Source organism: Calliphora vicina, chromosome 4, assembly GCF_958450345.1.
Source record: "Calliphora vicina chromosome 4, idCalVici1.1, whole genome shotgun sequence".
NCBI lineage: Eukaryota > Metazoa > Arthropoda > Insecta > Diptera > Calliphoridae > Calliphora > Calliphora vicina.
The window spans coordinates 102,017,518-102,038,526 of NC_088783.1; the positions used below are offsets into that span (position 1 = coordinate 102,017,518).

Below are 21,009 nucleotides of genomic sequence, written 5' to 3' on the forward strand. Positions count from 1 at the left end.
TAGGGTTTGGGGTTTCCCGGATAATTTAATTTCCCGGGAAACGGGAATGAAAAATTTCATTTCCCGGGATTCCCGGGAATGTTTTTTTAACTAGAAAAATAAGTATAAAAGAAAATTATTTTATAAAATTGTGTCATTTTATTAAAAAAAAAAAAAGAAAAACAATACATTATAATTCAATTGTACCCACATAAAACCAAAAAAAGTTTGTTAAAATATTTGGAGAGCACTTGTTCTATAAAATTATATATTAGCGGTGATATAGTATGATATAGTAGAGTAAAAGAGCAATTAAGTGTCACAAAATTTTAGAAATTGTGAACGTATCTTTATAATTCGATGTCGATTAATATGTTAATGGGATTTTTAATGTACTTTTTAGATTCTTTCTTTTGATTTTTATGTTATATGTCCGTCATAGAACTATTTTTTTAAAAAATTGATTTGTCAAAATTACTAATGCTTTCAATAAGTCATTCGACGAGAAAACTCTTTCGCTTTAAACATGTGTTGGCTTTATCGTTATTAAAGCATTATAAAGACAATCAAAATGTATTCTCCGATTGCTACTTGCTTCAAATAAATCTAATTCCCGCTTAAAATTTTCAGCATTTGATTTTAAATGTTTAGGGCTTTCCTTTTCAATATTGATTGAATATTCTAATTGGTTTTTAAAATTTTGCTCCATTTGTATTTCGGAAACCTCATCATCAACGCTTTGAACAGATGTGGTCAAATAGACGTTCATACATTTGCTATCCATAAATTTTTAACATTGTGTTTTTATATTATAATTTATCTTATAATGTTGAAGTTTTTAGGTTTAATTTAGTTGAATGAATCGTTTTTTGAGAAATCGTAGAATTTTTAGATAACTGCTGTTCATAAAGTGTGTTCATTATAGCATCACCTATCAGAAAAATGGTTTCATTTCGGCTTAATGCTTCTACTGTATCCTTAATGGTGTTTAAAACATCCACTAATATTTGGAACAAGCCATTCATTAAGCAGAGATGTCATATTTAAATATATTAAAGTATTTTTAATTAATTTTAAATTTCCCGTTTTTCCCGGGAAAAAATTTAAATTTCCTGGGAATTCCCGACAATAATTTTACGGGAAATCCCGGGATTTCCCGGGCGGGAATCGGACTACTTGGTAAACTTTGGTAACGAATATATTAAAATCAGTTTTAGTTGCGTCGGTACCAAAATCTTTGTAGACCTGTCTAATCAATTTCTAAATTTATAAAACATTATTACACCACGGACAAAATTCGTAATGATAGATAAACCTGAGCCAAATTTTACATAACACAGAAATTCAACTTTTTCAAGTAGAGAAAGTTAGAGAGTGTTTAAGTACACTTATGGAAATATGAAGCGCTGCAACACAAATATACATAGTTCTGGGAATCACAGAACATTTTTCATATCATTGGCAGCAAAGATGTTTATATGAATGGAGTAAGATGCATGTAATTCTTAGAATTTTTTGAAACCTGAGATGTAGCAATGGCTCTTCGAAATTTTAATGGTTTAAAATGCAATAATTAATATCCAAGAAAAATAAAAACTTACATTGCGTTATCTGGCAAAAAGTTAATTTTATAAAAAAAAACCGATAAGGCAGATACTTAATTATTTTTATTTTAAATAGGTATTCACAGTCTGCTGATATATTAATGATATGCCAGTCAAATGAGAATCTGAGATTACCGTCAATTACAAAAAACACTGTCTCCTCACAAAGAACATGTTATGTTTCGATTGGTTTGCAGTGAGAATAATCCTCTTATAGGTCTGATAATAAAGGGAAAAGATAGCTAAAAGATTTTATGAAAGAAATTAAAAACATAATACCTATTTTACTACATCAGTAGTCAAAATGATGGAATATTGCTGGTCATTTAAATATTTTCTCCATATATTTTTAAGCATACCGCCCTATAGGGGACATCTCACATGACCGGAAAAAATTGTTCACTGTATTTTTGGAAATTTTAAGTATTATTGCATCAAGTCCTACTATTTATGCAGCAAGTCCCATTTTTTTTCTACTAATTTTTTCTTTTCTATAACTGGTTATATAAGAAAATTAATCATATTTTTACAAAAAGGAAAAATACTCTAAGGAAGTTACTGGCAAAAAAATATAAATTGATTTTTTGAAGCAGTCTAATACATATGTATGTATTTACATATTTGGAGGGGGTGGTTAGATGTTTATTGACATACATACAAATGTATGTAGTATATACATACAAATATAAATAAAAGGATGATGACGCCGCCGTTTTTATTGTGAATGCCAATTTAAAACGTAAATTACTTTTTTCACTTTAATTGTAGAAAATTGAAGGTCAATATGTTGTAACTTCTACTGCACTTTTAAAAGAAGTTGATGTAATTATAAAGCATGTAGATACAATATATTTATAAAAAGAAGATTGGCAAGAATGATTATGTATGGTATTTTGAAATTGACCTACTTAATTTAGAAAAAAAGGTGGACATTATTACAACAAAACCAACAAAAAATACTTACACAAACACACACACACTCATGGAACTGCGTATACACGCTAAAATCAGGCAGCACTATACAAAAAACAACAAATTTACAGTTGTGTATATCCGTTTGTTACTACTTTCTATAATACAATCGAACACTACTTTTTTATTTAAAAATTTATTAAATACAATTTTTTATAAACAACACTTCTTTCTTGTAAATTTTCTTTTTGATTTTTCCACAGTGCGATTTTACACTCTCACTATCTTTTGGAAAAAAATATTTTTTTTCTTCAAAAAAAACTATGGTTATGTTATACCATATTAACACACATTTTTCATCGATAATTCTTTGAAAAGTATATTTCTTTTACTAAATTTCCAAATTAATTCACTTTATTGATAGGTTTTTTCCACCTCGCTGTAGATACAAAGTAAACAATTTAAATAAGGAAAATATTTTTTTATATTTTCCCCAACAGCCGCTGCGTTTATTGTATATGTTTGTCTCGTATGGATACAACGTTTTTTGCAAATTCTCAATTATGACTACAGAAATTTAAGATTCTTTTCTCTTTTCTTCTTTTTTGTATTTATTGTTTTTCTTCTGTATATTTGTTGTTTTTGTATATTTATTTTGTGTTGACATTTATTTCATTTGCCAGGTTCCACATGTTTCATAGAGTTGCCAAACTATTTTGCTTGAGTACAGCCGAATTTATAAAATCGGTGGGTCTTCTTGAAAGGAATTTTGTGAAGGAAATATTGTTAAATGGTTGTGGTAACACTGATTCATTTATACAGAGTTGTATTCTGTATTTGTTTTTCAAGATTTCCACGACGGCAGCGCAACAAAATCCTGCTTGTCAGTCAGACCTTTCAAACACCCCATCTAAATTACATGGTGTGTTTGTCAATCATGGTTAAGCAGGGAAAAGTCAAATTGTCAGTCAGGTAAGGTTTACATGTGTTCGTGTGAGGTGACTGTTTGAAGAGGTTTTCTGTCGCAGAATTTGTTTTTTATTATGGAAATCAAACATATTATTTTTGGAATGACATAGTAAAATTTCACGGATATTTTTGCGGAAGATTTTTACCCCTTAAATCCCTGTTTTAATTGTGTTTTTTGCTCTTTTTTAAAAGAAGGACAAAAAGATCCATGCCTTAAGGATTTAGAGGGTTAACATATTCTACAAAAATGTTCTCCGTAACGTTTTACATAAATTTGCTGAACTCATTTTTTACCTAAAATGTAAGGATCATATGGTTTCTTATGCCGATTAACAATAGTTGTGTTCGCGTACTTGATAATTTGTACAAATTATCACTGGAAGTTACGGGATTCCGTTCGTTTACTTTTAAAAACTTGTAACGAGAGAGTAAAATCAAAATATACAAAATTACTCTCTTAAATTCTCAAAAATAGTAAAAAGTAAATGAACGCTTTTCCAGTAACAATTGTTTTATACTAGTGAATGGTAAATCGATTACGATTATGGTCGAAAATCGATTTTGAGGGTCTAAAAACGGTTATTTCGTGATCGATTATATGCTCCGATTTTTATGCTGAAATCGATTTTTGATAACGATTAATCGAAATAGAAATAAAATTACGGAATTTTTAGTATTTTCTAAGTTTTTTGCTTTCATTAAAATTTGCTATATATTAATCTTCAGCTGACATCGGAAAATATTCACGGAGGACCTAATTTTTTAATGCGAAATTTTTTCAACCTTAAGAAATTTTTATAAAAAGTGTTACGAAATTTTTTCCATAAAATTGTTGTCAAATGTTTGCCGTTACGGTTTATCAAATGAGCACCTCAACATAATGGAGTTATAATACTCTTCCAAAATATGATTTTAATCCGTAATTATAGCGTATATGGGTCATTTGCTATAGTTTCCAAAAATGCAGGTCGATTATTAAAAAAATCGATTATTGGGTTCGATTAATCGACTGTAAAAATCGAAATGAAAATAGTTGATCGAAAAGTCGAAAATCGATTATTAGCTTTTCATACCATTCACTATTTTATACACACAATTTTCTTATTTTATTCCTTTTAAAATGTAAAATACTCACATTTTCTTCAATTCAAATTTTTATATTCTTTTTTTACATTTTTTCACCACAAAAAATAAATAAATAATAACACAAAACATATGAAATATAAGCTGCTAACAATTACGAGTTCAAAATAGGACTTGTCATAGTTTGCAACGAGAGAACAGTCTCTAAAATTTATACGCTCTTGATTTTTGCTCTACTTGAAAGTTTTTTGAATTAATGAACGCTTTTCCAGTAACAATTGTTACTAACTAGTAACAACTTTTAGTTATTGAACATAGCTATTGTTAAATACGATAATTATGATTAGCTGATACATACTTATTAGGGTATTCAATCGATTAACCGTTAATCGGTTAACCGATTAATTTTGAACGGTTAACTGTTCGAATAATTTAAAATTGCCGATTTTCAAATAACAAATAAACCGATTAATTTGTGTCGATTAACCGATTAACCGAAATTCCTTTTTTTTTGCACTTTAACATATTTTTTTGTATTTATTTTTTCATTTCAATTCAAATACGAATTTCAGATTAAAATTATATTTTTTTTCGAACATCCAATGAAAATTTTTAGTGAGAATAACAACTGACATATTTTGTTTGCATTTACATGTACAGAACTTAACGAAACTATCAAAAGCATTCAATATCTAAAACAATACAAAAAGGACACCAATGGTATAACGAAAGATTTGATATGCTTAGAAAAAACTAAAAAAAAACTCAGATATTGGAAATTTTTTTATCATGCTTTCGATTTCTCCAACATCGACAATCAGCGAGACAGTCACTACAAGTACCCTTTCACACGTTCCCGTACTAAACTCATTTAAATCTCAATAGAAACTAAACTATTGGTCGGATCGCTTTGATTTTTTAAAACGATTTTAAACGATTCTAGATAAAATTTCCTTGGAATACATATGGAGGCGGGTATACTTTCCATGGACCATCAAGGAGTAATTTCAGTTTGAAAATGAAAAAGGTCCCCAGGGTGAGGGTCCCACAAAAATTCGTGGTTGTATTTTCAATTTAAAATTAAAATAGCCATTATTCGGTTAATCGAATAATTTCAAATTAACCGATTATTAACCGAATAAATCTAAACCCCAATTAATTATTTGCTCGGTTAACCGATTAAACCAGAACCCCGATTAATTGAATACCCTAATACTTATACGGCAGCTGAAAATAAAATATAGTGCATTAGAGGAATTAGATGTTTAAAAACTTAATATTTTTGTTACATATTTTGTATATTTTATATTGGAGAATTTTTAATTTAATTAAAAACGGTGCTAAGCTGTTGTCGGTTTTTAAATGTTGATTTTTCGAATATCGAATAAATCGACCTGCAATTGTTGGCATATTTCCTTTATAACGAGATGCTTAATATATATAAATATTTCTCATATTTACTGTGTTTTTCAAATCGAATGAAGTTATCACAGATTACACAGATATGAATCAGCTGTTTCCAGTAATAAGGCAAGAGAAAACAACATTACCTATTGAAAATTGTATTTTTTCTCTCGCTCTGCAAACACAACCATTGAAAAGTTTTTGTAGAACATCCAAGAACCAAGGCGAATTTTGGCCATGGTTCGATATTCCTTTTTTGAGAACTGTTATTTGTTTCGTATCTGTGTAATCTGTGGTAGTTATATTCGATTTCATATTTCGTCGATTTTATTTCTTTTATTAAGTTTATTTTGTTTGCAAATTCTGTGGCATAAATCAAGATTAGCGAAACAGCTTGCATTTTTAAAATTTTGTTGGGGTTGATAGCTCTCATAATTGGAAGCACAAATACGTTAACATTTCTGCCTGCTCTGTCTTAGTTTAAGAGTTATAGGAATTTAAAGTCAATACATATAATAGTACATTTCTCATATATTTGGAAAATAATCTGATCGTTATGGGTATCATTGAATAGTGCTTCAAAATACCTTTAATATGATATATAATATGGTACTGATTATTAATATTGTGAGCCAAAAATTCCTTTTTGACAGTACTTCAGAAAATTTTGATATACAGAAAAAGTGATTTTAGCGAAGCCGGTGTTCGATACACCGTAGTCCCTTCGCCCGGCCGAAGGTCGGCAATACAGAAAATATGATAAACTGTTACTAGGATCTTGATTTGTTCCGATTTTCCTTTTTTTATGGAAATCGATAATTTCGTAACTATAGATGCAATAGTTTAAATTTTACGAGAAAAAGAAAAAATACGTAAGTACACATTTATTTTCTATTTATGAATTTTGTAATAGCAAGGTGTCGGTTACGTGTAAATTTTCTTTTAAAATATATGAAATTTAAAAGAAAATTTTGAACATATTAATGTTTTAAATGTGTTTATACATAAAATGTCCAAAAAGATATTATTTAATTTTGAATTATTTTTCCATTAAACTTTAAATGTTACTTAAATTTGTTTGTTTGCTTGCTTATGTATAAACTTAATTAAAACTTACGATGTATTACACATAAATTTCCTGTTTTTTAATAAAAAAATTTAGTCATAACCAACATAATTTTATTAATATTATAAAATGTGTAACGGGAAAAAAACGTAAGCGACAAAAAAATCGGATATAGTGTATATATGAAATTGAAACAAACTGCATCCTATATCTCAGATATAATAATATATATTAACGGAGTTTTAAATAAATGCCATGGCCTACTCCAAAGAAATTTTTAAAAAAATTCTCTCCTGTAAAATTTAGTTTTTGTCGGTTACGTCTTTTGTGCGAGAACGGCTCGATATGTATTTTTTGTGGGTGCATAATCCCCATTTGTGTATGCCAAATCATGTTTGTCCCCTTTTACAATGCTTTGAACTAACCTAAACCTGTGTAATACACACTCTACCTCTAGAACCCCTCTACGACAAACTTCGTCTGTCTGCCTTTCAATTTCTGCATTGTAAAAAGGGACTTTGAGTTCTTTCTCAAATTGTTAAATAGGGTTAATTATAGAGTATACAAAACCGAAACCCAGTTTTTTCATCTTTGTAAACTCCACCGGTTTCGGTTTTTTTAACTTTTCGATTTTTTGACAAACCGGTTTTTGTATGACGGTTAACCGGTTTTAATGAAATATTTATTTATTTTAATTATACTTTATAAAATAAATTTATAAAATATACAATGAATACGCCGGGTAACTAGACCATAAGCGTATAAAAAAGTAACAATATAGAACTAAATGAGAGTTAATGACAATTTAAATTCAAGTGTTGAAAAAATTATAAAAAAAAAAATAAATGACAAACAAAAAAATAAAATAAGTGAAATAAATTGATGCAAGCAAAAAATATAAAAAATTTAGAATAAAATGTTTTAAGTTATAAGAATAATTTTAAATAATTAAAAAAAAAATTAATGAAATCAAATGTCCTTAATATTGTGCTCCAGTAGACTTCTCTGTATCCTGGATAGAAAATATGAACCACCGGTTTCGGTTTTTTGACAAACCGGTTTTTGTATGACGGTTAACCGGTTTTAATGAAATATATTTTCTAAAGCTCATTCAAACATATTTATGAAAAACTTTGATAACATTTTTAAAAATATTGATTTATTTTATAGGAAATTGTAGCAAATGTTGTCAAAATTTCGTAAAATATATAAAAGAATTCAAAAATGTTAAATTTCCATTAAATAAAAATTTAATATAAACCGGTTTTTAGGAAGACAAAACCCAAACCGCTTAACGGTTTTTTTTAAAAACACATTTTTTTGGTTGAACCATTTTTTGGACACTCTAGTTAATTATCAGTCACTTAAGATTTTTTGTAAATTAGCAAAACATTTAGATTCCGTTGAACTGTATCAGGACATTGCCTTATTGAAAAGCATGGGCATTCACGAAAAATCGTATAGCAGAAACGCATTCTACGGAAAATTCCAAGAAATTTTCCCCAAGAAACCATAGGTCTAAAATCAAATCCTTCCTATCTTGCTCATTTCGTCTTTTATCCAATGATATTTCAGTATTAATTTTTTTTTATTTTATAAAAGAGGAAATGCGCAAGATAGGATTGATTTTAGACCTATGGTTTCTTGAAGAAACTTTCTTAGAATTTTCGTAGATTGCGTTTCTGCTATAAGATTTTTTATTTTTTGAACGTCCATACAATTCGACCCGGCCTAATGGGCATACATACATAAATCAAGAACTTGTCAACAGCTTGAATTTTAATAATTTTGTGTGTGTTAATATGTAGCTCCCTTAATTAAATTTGGCTGGAATAATATAAAATTCTAACGCATTTGATCTTATTTTCTTCTAATAATGTTGAAACTCAATTCGTCCAATGTGGAACATTTTATCATCTTCTGGATATAAGTTCTTTCGAAACATTGTTGTCCAAAATATCAAGCGAAATAAGAGGCGAGATAGGGCCTTTTTTTTGTAAGTCCAGATTTTCGTTTATTTCGATTAATGGTCCGAACATATATATTATAATTATTCGATATCGAGTAAATTCGATCGTAATTTTCTGATTTGAGATTACGGCATTCTATATCGAGCATAAAATTTAGTACATTTTGTTATAATTACGATATCAAAATAATTTTTCGATACGATAGTTCATTCGATCACGAGTGCGGTAATTCGGGGCCTGGACACTTTACTCCAGGATTGGTTGGTGGAGTCTCGGAATCTTTCAAATATTAGCCTGTAGTAGTGACATATAGGATGTTTTACCTTCCGTTCCCAGTACCATGATCTAAATCAGAACCATGTCTGTCCAGTTCATCTGCTACCTCATTTCCCTGTATATCACAGTGCCCCGGTACCCAACACAATATTTTTGAGTAGTGTACTACCAATAACTTGTCAAGCTGAATGTTTGTCAATAAATAGCTTTTCTGCTTTTTTACTAGGCCAAGTACTCTACATTGTGAATACCGATATTGTAAAGAAACTGTTAACCAAGTCGAAAAAGTTTGTTTCCTCCAATTGAAAATACTAAACCTACTCAAATGAACAAGAGTGTACAAATGTATAATTTTCGTGCAAAACTGAATTAATAGGCAATTAAAATACTTTCTACCTTAAAACATAACGACGAAAATAAAATACAATTCATTTAATGATTTTTAAAATGTTTATTTTATTATTTTATAATTTTCTTAATACTATGAACAAATTATTAAATCATTGTTAAATGATTTCATAAATTGGAGGCTGTTAAAAAACGTTGCAAATATCCATATTTTGTTTATTTATTTGTTGAAAAACATTTTCTTAATTTTCACTAAAAATTATAAATAAAAAAAATAATAATAATAATAAATAATATATATTAAATAAAGCTTTATATTAACATTAGCTATAAAAGAGCTTTGGTATTTTAGTTGGTAGATTTGAGTGAGACTAGATTTTATTTTAATGTTCTCTTAACTTCCATTTAGATTTTAGCATTTAAAGATCATTAAAAATCCATTAATACTAATTCAGATATAAAAATTTATCAAGTTGTAAAATAAAACTATGAAAGTGAATTGTTGGAGTTTGCTAACTTTAGTTACAAAATAGAAGTGATATTTTTTATTAAAAATGGCTAGAAAATGGCGTTCTTCTCTATGAAAAAATTACAAACGAAATGGTGAAAGTACATAGTTGTTTAGATTGCTTATTCACATTATCTATAAATATTGAAAAGATGTTTTATTAATACGAATTAATTTTTTTTTTTTAATTTAGCTATGAGTTTTTGTTATGCATACATAAATATAGAGTAAAATTAAATGATGAAAAATGTACACTATAGATATAACATTGTTTCAAAATGTTAAATCGGTTCTAAGTTCTTCGTACATGATAAATAATATGTTTATTTGTTTGGTGTCATTCAAAAGGCTTCCCGTAAATTGCTTTGAAGTTTGAAAATAAATTATTGTATATTTTTTCAAAATAAATTTTAATATAAATTAAGGTATTTACAGGCGAAAACACTTAGTATTAATTGCTTAAAGAAATAAACATGAGCGGTCAATCCACGACAGGCGGTTCTACGCACCGGAATGACCCGAATTCAGTCTAGGGCTGTCAACTCAGCAACTATTGCTGCTACAACATACATAGAGCGGAAACTAGAAAAAACTCAAAAAAGTATTCACATGTAGGAGTGTTGTTTTTGCTATCACATGGTTTTTTTTACTATGTTTTTCTATGGTTTTGGTTTAAGCAGGAATAATTTTTTATAATACTCATAATTGTAATACTCAGTATTGTCGTCTGTAAATACCTTTAACAATAATTTGTGATTTTGAAAAAAATGTTTTAGATGATTTCAAATTTGAATTTTACCCCTAACGTACATAACTATTTTACGTTTTCGAAATCAAAGGATTCTTAAGAATTTTTACTTTTATTATAAAAATTCGAAATAATTTTGATAATCTGAAAATTTTAAACAATTTTTCCGTTTGATTTTACGAGCCTGTGTTTTTGTAAAAGTAATGATCAAATTGTTTATAAACAATAAATGAAATGATTCGTAATTTAAAAAAAATGTTCAGTGATTTCCATAAAAAATGTAACGAATGTTAAAAATTTTACTAGTTTTTAAATATGTTTTGAATATATTTTGAATTAAAAAACGCATCAAATTTCCGCAACATTTTTTTCTTTCTATATTCAGGCACCAATTATTCAATTAATTAAATTTTAACCTGTATACCTATGTATATAATTTGTAAAAAAAAATTCTCAATTTCAAAAGAAATTTAGCAATTCGTGAATAATTTGTTCAAGAGATTTTCATACATACTTTCTACATAAGTATTTAGTTTTGCAGCTATAACTATATCCGATTTCGAATATAGGAATATATTATAATATGTTGATGTTTGTTTGGCTATTCGGTTAAATGTACCAATCTTCGATTTAATGTAAAACAAAAAGAAACGTTTTCTCCATCTAGTTTCTATACTGATGGTCTGTGTGTATTAATATCCTTATTAATATTCGTTATACTCGTTATTCGCTTCGAATTTACTTTGTGGGGAAATCGGGCCAATAGTTGATATAATATCTATGTGTAGTGCCTTCGAATAAACGATCCATCCAGTTGCTGAGGCCATCCAAGAGATTTTCTTCCAACAGAATTTTTGGCTCATTATCATCCGAATCGTCCGAGTTGCCGACGGTGAAGAAGGCACCACTCTCTGGATCGTCGGTACGCACCAGTTGTCTGGTAATCTTTTCCATTCTCTTAACACCTCTTGCAGTTTCGGGATGTTTGGCATGATACATGCAAAAATACTTGCGATGACCATTCAAAGCAATGACTGTACCAATACAATTTCTAGGGTTTATTTGCAAGTTCTTTGTCTCACACAGGGATAATCTAAGCAGCTCAGAATACCAGTTCAGACCCTTTTCGATCAGCATATGACCAAAGATGAGAGTTTTGTTTTTCCTATAAGGCCACACGGACTTATGAAATGGTGGTATGAGTTTTGTGCGAGTTTGCAAGTCCGTTATCAATATAATTGTTCTACAACCAGGCTTAAGCAAACGTACCATACCGTTGTACTTCTCAGCCCTTAGCTCGTGCAATTTTAGTTCGGGCACATGTTTATTTTGTTTAGTCACAAATTTGGAATTGATTTCTCCTTTAGCCTTTAGATTTTCCTCCTCAGCACGAACAAAGTACACCATAACATAGCCGACGGCAAACATAAATGCAATTGTTCCCAGCAAAGACAACGTGGCCAGTATATGCTCCTCTTCTATAGAATCTAAAAGATATTCGTAAAAGTATAAGGCCTTCGATATCCACTCATGAATAAAGCCTTGGGCATGTTCGTCCAACAGATTTTTAACAAAAGCCTCATAACTCAAAGCTTCTGAGGTTTTAAGCAACTTTTGTATAGTGTGATCTATGCGCTGTTTGGTGTGATTTATTAGATGATCGGATGATTGATGACCGGAACTGAGCAAGTCCAAATTGGCATCATTGACCCACTCGTATTTAACATGTGAAGTATCGCGTCGCCATAAAACCACAATGCGCAAGAGTTTGTCATCATTGGAGCCTTTCGATATGGCATTGATAAATTCCATTTGTTTTTCTTTGAAAATGTAGGCAAAACGAACTTTGTCCAAACTATAGCCGCTTTGTAGGGCAATATTTCTTAGAGCACCTCTAGCAAAATTATGCTCATCTGAATTTTCCGTTATCAGCACAACACAAAGACGTTTACGGGGCCGATTCCATTCGGCGGGACATATACCTTCTAATATCTCCTGCGAGGAAAGTCGGGGTAGTGTTAAATACTGATTGGAGGATATAATACTGTTAAGAGTCTGAGCTGGAATTTCAGACATAGACACACTAGCCACAGGACGTTCGACGTATTCATTGAACAACAACAAAGTGTCTAGATTCGGATGTATTTGAAAGCGTCGCTTTAACTCCTCACAATTGGCCTTTTCCAAATACACAAAACCAAAAGCCACTCTGCTGCGAAATGCGAATGCGGCTATTAAGTATCTCAGTCTGGTCTGATTCCGGGGTTCCAATATCAACGCCCTCACCTTGTTATCCATCCAACCATTTAGAAATGCATCTATATTGTCATCATCTACCGTGGTGCCAATTCGATATGGCATTTTCTTGCGTATAAAATCCACCACCTTTTGCGAGGTCAAGGTTGTTTCCCGGTAAATATAGTTGTGACCATTCAAAACCAACACCAGACTTGGCAAATCACTTAATCCAGCCATGCGAAAGAGACGCTGCTCATGAGCGGCATTGACAGTGGCAAATTGTATTCCCAGGGGTTCTAAAATTTCAATAAGCTTTTTAAATGCACCCACCATATGAGTGCATCTGAAACACCAGTCATTGTAGAACATTAGTATGTACGGCACAGTCTGACTTTTGGGCAGTACAATCTGCTCGTAATACTTTGTTGTTATGGACAGCTTGTGGTACACACTTATGTCATGGTCAAAATAAAATTTCTTCCCAAAGAATTCTTCCAACGGATCGGCTGCATACCTGCCATACTGACTGTAATCATGTTTCTGCTTAAACATATGAGAATCTTCACTGGTCACTCCATGCTGGTCAAACAAGCGACGTCTGTCAGCATCACTTAACAGCTCATAGGCCTGCTTTATTTTCACAAACTTCAGCTCTGCATCGGGGTTGCTGTTCTTATCGGGATGCCATTCTTTGGCCAATTCTTTATACGCTTTCCGTATCTGCTGGGTGTTGGCATGCCTGTCTACACCAAGTACTTTATATGGATCTTCAGATCCAGTCAAAAATGCATTCACTCCATAGCTTATAACAAAAAGAATGACAAAAATATTCTTTAGATGCACTACAACCATCGCACAAATTCACTATTATGTTCAAGAAAAACTAAAATAAAAATTTGCCCTTAAATCAATCAATATGTATATCTAGTGTTGGACAGTTTCAGTGATGTCATTTTAGCGATTTTCCCCTCAATTCTTACGATTTTTAAAACCAATGGTGTACTAAAGTACACTGAAAATAATACATTCTTGAAATAAAATTTTGCAGCATTTGTTTAAATATATTTAAAAACGAGGATGTTTCCTATAATGAAGCAATAAAAAACTAAAAACAACAACTTTTTCTAAATTCAAAAATATTTCCTTATTATATTATTTTTATTAATACAAATAAAACGTATTTAAATAAAAAAATGGTCATTTTTGTTTTAGTTGGAGGTTACACAATCCTTGGAATAGGCCAAAGCGAATTTACTATAACCCCATGTCTATACTTGACAAATATTTATCATAACAATAAATGACATTTGTTGTCAAGACAAAATTGTCTAAGCAAAAGCACTAACAATTTTATCATAACGAAGCAATAACACTAATAAATGGTGACTATACCTGATAATTCTTTATCTAGACAACCATTTTGAAGTTTATCATGATAAAAATTTGTCAAGTATAGACAGGGGGTAAGGTGGTGTCGACAGCTGATTATTTTTATACCCTTCACCATGAGTGGCAAGGGTATATATAATACCCCATTCACATACACTTGATTATCATGATAATATCATGATTATCACTCTACGGCAAAAAGTGTTCACATAACATTTGACTCGATTTGCTTGACATTATTTTCACACACACATATACTTACAACATACATATAAAAAAATATTCACACACATTGACTTTCTACATAAGAATTTTCCAAATTTAGCAAAAAATCTCTAAAAAATATTATATTTAGCTATTAAATTGCACTGAAACATAAAAAATACACATATTTTAATAAAATGTTTTGACATTTTATTTTTGTTTATTATTTTGTATTAATTTTATTTATATCCCAACAAACACAGATTCATACATTTAAATATTTATATTAATATATTTTGATGTCAAAAGTAATCCTCAAGTCTTTCTCGATCCAAAACAGTAAATTTAACTTGAAATTTAAACTCGATATGAGGTTGATTGTGAAAGAAAATTGAAAATTTTATATTTTCAATTTTAAATCTAAGCTAAATGTTTGTTGGTATAAAGTTATATCAAAATGTTGCCACTGTTTTATACTGAATTTAAAGGATGATTCCTGTATTTGAAATGATTTCCGACATGATTTTAATATTATCAAGATAAATTTACTCGATTTTGTTTGAAAAAATGTATGGGAAATCACATGATAATTATATGAATTGTAGATTATCGAGTAGATTTTCAAAATCGAGTGTATGTGAATTTGATATAAGTTTGTCATTCCGTTTGTAATTTCTACATTTTTCATTTGCGACCCCATAAAGTATATATATTCTGGATCGTTATAGATAGCGGAGTCGATATAGCCATGTCCGTCTGTGTGTTGAAATCAACTTTCCAAATCCCCTAAATAAACATGATTGATACATCAAAATCTACGGAATTCTTCCGGCTCGGTTGCTATTTAAAATCGAGAAAATTGGTCCACAAATGGCCGAGATATAAGCAAAAAAAACTAAAAACCCATGTATTTTGTTAGTGTTTCATGAAATCATGTACATATATCGAGCCCTTAGCGCCAAATTATCAAAACACAAATTTTACAGGAGAAGGTTTTTTTTTGATTATTTTGAATTTCATACATAGAATTAAAAATGTTATGATGCGATATAATATAATTTCGTTCAAGCTATTTGTCTATTTTTCAAAAATATTTATAACTTTTGACAATTAAAAATTCATGGAATACTTTATAGAAAAATATGACAAAAAATGTTTTTTATTGAATTTTTCCATAGATACAAATTTTTCGAATTGAAATTATATTTTTATTTATAAATAATTTTTAATGAAATTTCACAGTTATGTAGATTTTTCTATTTAAAATGAAAAAAAAACGAATTTTGAAATTTATTATCAGAAATCCCGCAATTCCCAAAAAAGTGTTGAAAAATTCTAAAAATGGTAATTTTTAGTTTTTTGGCTATAATATCCATACCAGGGTCGGGGTTATCGGGACCCTTTACAAAATAATTAGAAACATATTGAGCCACCTATAATCGGTTACGATATTTTGATATCGGATAAGCGATTTGAGAATTTTTGCCCTAAAGTTTTATTTTACATAAGAAATAGGTGTTTTTTTGAAAGGACCTGGACCCCTCGGTAACAACAATTTTGAAATTGGTTTTCCTTGAAAATATTTTATGAAAACTAAGTAGAAATTCCTTATACATCCTCTTAGAATTTTTTTGCGATAACTTAAAAAGAAAAAAAGTTCTTTTTTCCCAAAAAAAATAGCGAAAAATAGGTTTTTAAAAATTTTTTAAATTCAAATGCATATAACTTTGGACTTAGTCATTATTTTTAAACAGTTCTTTATCCATTTGACATATACATGTGTTGTTAGTTCAATAAAGGAAAACTGGAGAAAATCGGGAAATATTTGGATATGCTGTTATCAAAAAACTGGAGTAGGGTGGGTAAAAAAGTTGAAAATTTAATTTCAAGCTATAATAGATGATTGATAGCTACTACGTTTTAAAAATGTAACATACCCGAGGTGTCCTACTTTGAGGGCCCTTGGTCGCGCCCCTGTTGGGCCCATGAGGTCAAAACTTAAACTCGACAACACTTCTTCTTTGCGCACGTGAAAAGAGATTTTCTCCGAACAAAAAATGTTTCAGAAACAAATGGGTGAATCCAAGGTCTATTAATAAGGTCTGTGCAACTAAACAGCTGATAATTTTTTGTCCCTTTGTGTTTACATGCTGTGTTTGTCAAAATTTGTTTATAATTTTAGAGCGCCATTGTATTTTTTTCAAATTTGTTTACTTTTCTAACGTTTCGTGACAAAATTGAAAACTGATAAAATAAATTAAAAACATAAACAAATAATAAAAAGTGTCGTGAACAAATTGAAAACGGAAAAAATAAATTAAAATCATAAAAAACTTAATAAAAAATGCGTTACTTCTCTTCAATAGTTCGTGAATTTTATATATCTAAAAAATAAATGTAATATACATACATTTATTTTTTTTGTTGAAAATAAAATTATATTATGTATGTTTGTTTTGGTAATGTTTTTGACAAGTTCAGTATAGTTTTACACAAACAAAATGCCTTTTTTTTCGTTTTCTTTTTGTTTTTGAATTGTTGTAGAGTTGCACAGACCTTATTAATAGACCTTGGGTGAATCCACCTTTATTCTCTAACAAAATAGAGAGAGTTGTTCATAATGAGTTCTCATATGAGCAACTCTATCAGTGTTGCCATATATTTTTTGAAGAAAACTTTCTAAAAAAAGACTTTTTTTTTCAACAAAAAAACTTTTTTAAGTACATACTAAAATTACAAAACCCAATTCGTACATACACTGAATCAATTAAGTCTCCGTACAGACATACTCATAATATAAACTAGCAATTTATGGTCACTTTTCAATACATATTTAAACCTTTTTTTAATTCATTTTATAAAAAATCCTATAAACTAGAAATCAACATAAAAAAATAGAAACATTTTCCTTAAAATCATAAAAATTTACATAAATTCAATAATTGTACGAAAAGTATCACCAAAAAAGTCTCCGTACAATTAACTATTTTAAGGCAAGGAATCCCAATATTGATCTTAATTGAATTTAATATGTGGTAGGTCCTCCTTTCTGAACAATTGCTTCATTTAAATGGCTGTGCAAGGAATGGACCAGCTTTGTTGTTGTCAGGGAATCCAAAAATAAGCAAATTTATAGAAAGAAAATTATTATTAACTTGCAAAATGAAGGAAAAAATCTAACCGAAATCAAGGATATTGTAAAAAGACCACGCTCTTCCATTCAGTACGTTATTCAACAGTTCAAAAAAACCGGAACAATGGCAAATAAACAAAGAACTGACCATCCAAGAAAAATAGACCACCACTTAGAGAGAAGAATTGTACGATTTGTAGAAGGTAATCCAAAAATTAACGCATGTGTAATTGCGGGAAACTTGAAAACTAGTGATGAATTAACGTTAAACCCCCAAACTGTAAGAAACGCTCTTAAACTAAATGGATACAATGGTAGGGTAAGCCGCAAGAAGCCCCTTGTTCGAAAAGTGAACATGAAAAAGAGATTAGATTACGCTATCGAGCATATTGATAAAGATTTTTTATTTTGGGATCGAGTTATTTTTAGCGATGAAAGTAAATTGAATGTTTTTGGTTCTGATGGAAGAGAAATGTTATGGAGAAAGCCAAATACTGAAATGAATCCGAGGCATTTGACGCTAACCGTAAAGCATGGAGGAGGTAACGTTATTGTTTGGGGTTGCATGGCTTCATCTGGGGTGGGAAATCTTATTTTTGTTGAAAAAATGATGGATAAATATGCATACTTTAATATATTAAAAGAAAACTTAAAAGAAAGTTCTGAAAAATTAGGCTTGGGACGTTTGTATTGCTTTCAACAAGACAACTATCCCAAACACACCTCTAGATTAGTAAAGAAATGTCTTATTTATAATGTTCCTAAGCACTTAAATCGCTCAGCTCAGTCACCTGATCTCAACCCGATTGAGCATCTATGGGATCACTTGCAAAGAAAGATTCGGCAGGACAATATAACGAGTAAAGATCAGCTAAAAGCCGTTATAATGGAAGAGTGGTATAAAATAGATTCCCTGACAACAACAAAGCTGGTCCATTCCATGCACAGCCATTAAAATGCTGCAATTGCTCAGAAAGGAGGACCTACCACATACTAAATTCAATTATGATTAATATTGGGAATCCTTGCCTTAAAACGTTTAACTGTACGGAGACTTTTTTGGTGATACTTTTCGTACAATTATTGAATTTATGTAAATTTTTATGTTTTTAATGAAAATGTTTGTAATTATTTTATGTTGATTTCTAGTTTATAAGATTGTTTATAAAATTAATTAAAAAAGGTTTAAATATGTATTGAAAAGTGACCATAAATAGCTAGTTTATATTATGAGTATCTCTGTACGGAGACTTAATTGATTCAGTGTATATGTAATCAAACTGAGATAATTTATGTGAATTTAGAGCTGGAGACACTTTCAATATATTCAAATCAATCTCCCCATTTAGTGAATGAATTTGGGGACTATCATTTTGAAATTATCGGTTCAACTTATTGATATCAATTTTCCAAAAAAAACTTTTTTTTAAAAAAATAAAACTTTTTGCGTCTCAAAAACCTTGAAAAAAAAAAACATTCTACATTGTAGAATGTTGTTGTTGGGGAGAATCTACAATGTGGAATGAAATGAGATTTACAAATCAAAAACACGAGTGCATAATTTGTATGTATTTGAGTGCGTTTGGTTTATTATACCCTTCAGCTTCGTGAGAAGGGTATATATAAGTTTGTCATTCCGTTTGTAATTTCTACATTTTTCATTTCCGACCCTATAAAGTATATATATTCTGGATCCGTCTGTCTGTCCGTCTGTCTGTCTGTCTGTCTGTCTGTCTGTTGAAATCAATTTTCTGAAGGCCCCAGATATCTCCGGGATCCAAATCTTCAACAATTCTGTCAGACATACTTTCGAGAATTTTGCTATTTAAAATCAGCAAAATCCGTCCATAAATAACGGAGATATGAGCAAAAATCCGAGACAACCTCTGAAAATTTCATCAAAAAACACAATGTATTGCATGCTTTGACAAAAAAACAACAAAACGTATGCTTGGATGTGCAAGCTTTGTGTATTTTGTTTTTTTTTGTGTTTTGTTTCTTTTGGCGTTGTTGTTGTTTTTTATACAACTAAAGTTTAGTTTGGTTGTGTGTTGGTTTTTTTGACAAAAAACAACAAATCGTATGTTTGGATGTGCATGCTTTGCGTATTTTGTTTTTTTTTGTCGTTGTTGTTGTTTTTTATACAATTAAACGTATGTTTGGATGTGTGTTGGTTTCATTGCCTTGCGTATTTTGTTTTTGCTTTTGGTGTTTTGTTTCGTTTGGCGTTGTTGTTGTTTTTTGTGTTCTTGATAAATTTAGGATGCTGTACGCTGAAAGTGGGCAATGTACATACAGTGGTGGCCACCAATTTAAGACAAATACTTGAATTTTTTTCAGCAACTGAATTTTAAGTGCGATAGAGCCAAAATAAAAGTACCTCTAAGGGTATGAAATTTATTATTAATGTTTCTAATTTCTGAAAAATGTTTGGAAAAATCGGTAAAACATATATGGACAAAGATATGTGGAAATACGTTGACCCACCACAGCGAACATCCGCTGTTAATAACATGATATGACCGAAATTAATGGAACTAAAAATACGAAATTTGGTCCGAATATTTTATAATAATAAAAATATAATGATATAAATGTGAGAAAATATGTTTATTTAAAAAAAAAAATTTTGGTCAAGTTGTAGAAAAATCTTATGAGTTCGTGGTGAATATGTATGAATTGCTACAGTCGAATAAAACACACTTGTGTGTTAAAACAGTCCTCATGCATACATATTTGTGGAAATATTTGAAAAAATAATTGACAATCACGTGGAATTTAGAAAACAATTTTTGTCTTAAATTCCTGGCCACCACTGTACATATATAGTATATATTATTTTTTATAATTAGTATATATTATATATGTACCTACTAATTATAAAAAATAATAATGCATCCACAACAAAGGTGAAGGGTATATAAGATTCGGCATAGCGGAATATAGCACTCTCACTTGTTTTTTTTTATTTTTGTTGTTATTTTTATTATTATATATACAATTAAGGTATATGTACTTTCGTGAAGGGTATATAAGATTCGGCACAGACGAATATAGCTCTGTTACTTGTTTTATATTGAAATGCGTTTTTCAATCATAGAAACTTTTGTTTTTATATGTTTTGTGTTTGTGAAAATTTTTGAAATAATTTTCATTCCTTTGTAAACTTCCTTGTTTT

General features: G+C 29.7%; 2 protein-coding genes across 2 annotated transcripts in view; both read right to left on the bottom strand.

Annotated features, from left to right (window-relative positions):
* The window catches only part of LOC135956411 (uncharacterized), a 49,500-nt gene extending 46,505 nt beyond the window's left edge, over positions 1 to 2,995 (bottom strand). The window contains exon 1 of the mRNA XM_065506900.1: positions 2,548 to 2,995. The gene's annotated coding sequence lies outside the window, so the exon portion shown is untranslated. The remainder of the gene's footprint in view (positions 1 to 2,547) is intronic.
* Positions 2,996 to 9,694: 6,699 nt separating this feature from the next.
* On the bottom strand, positions 9,695 to 14,027 carry l(3)80Fg (dnaJ homolog subfamily C member 16 l(3)80Fg). The gene has a single exon (XM_065508005.1). The coding sequence runs from the start codon at positions 13,955 to 13,957 to the stop codon at positions 11,606 to 11,608; it is 2,352 nt and encodes a 783-aa protein (XP_065364077.1). The 5' UTR covers positions 13,958 to 14,027; the 3' UTR covers positions 9,695 to 11,605.
* Between the last annotated feature and the right edge of the window lie 6,982 nt (positions 14,028 to 21,009).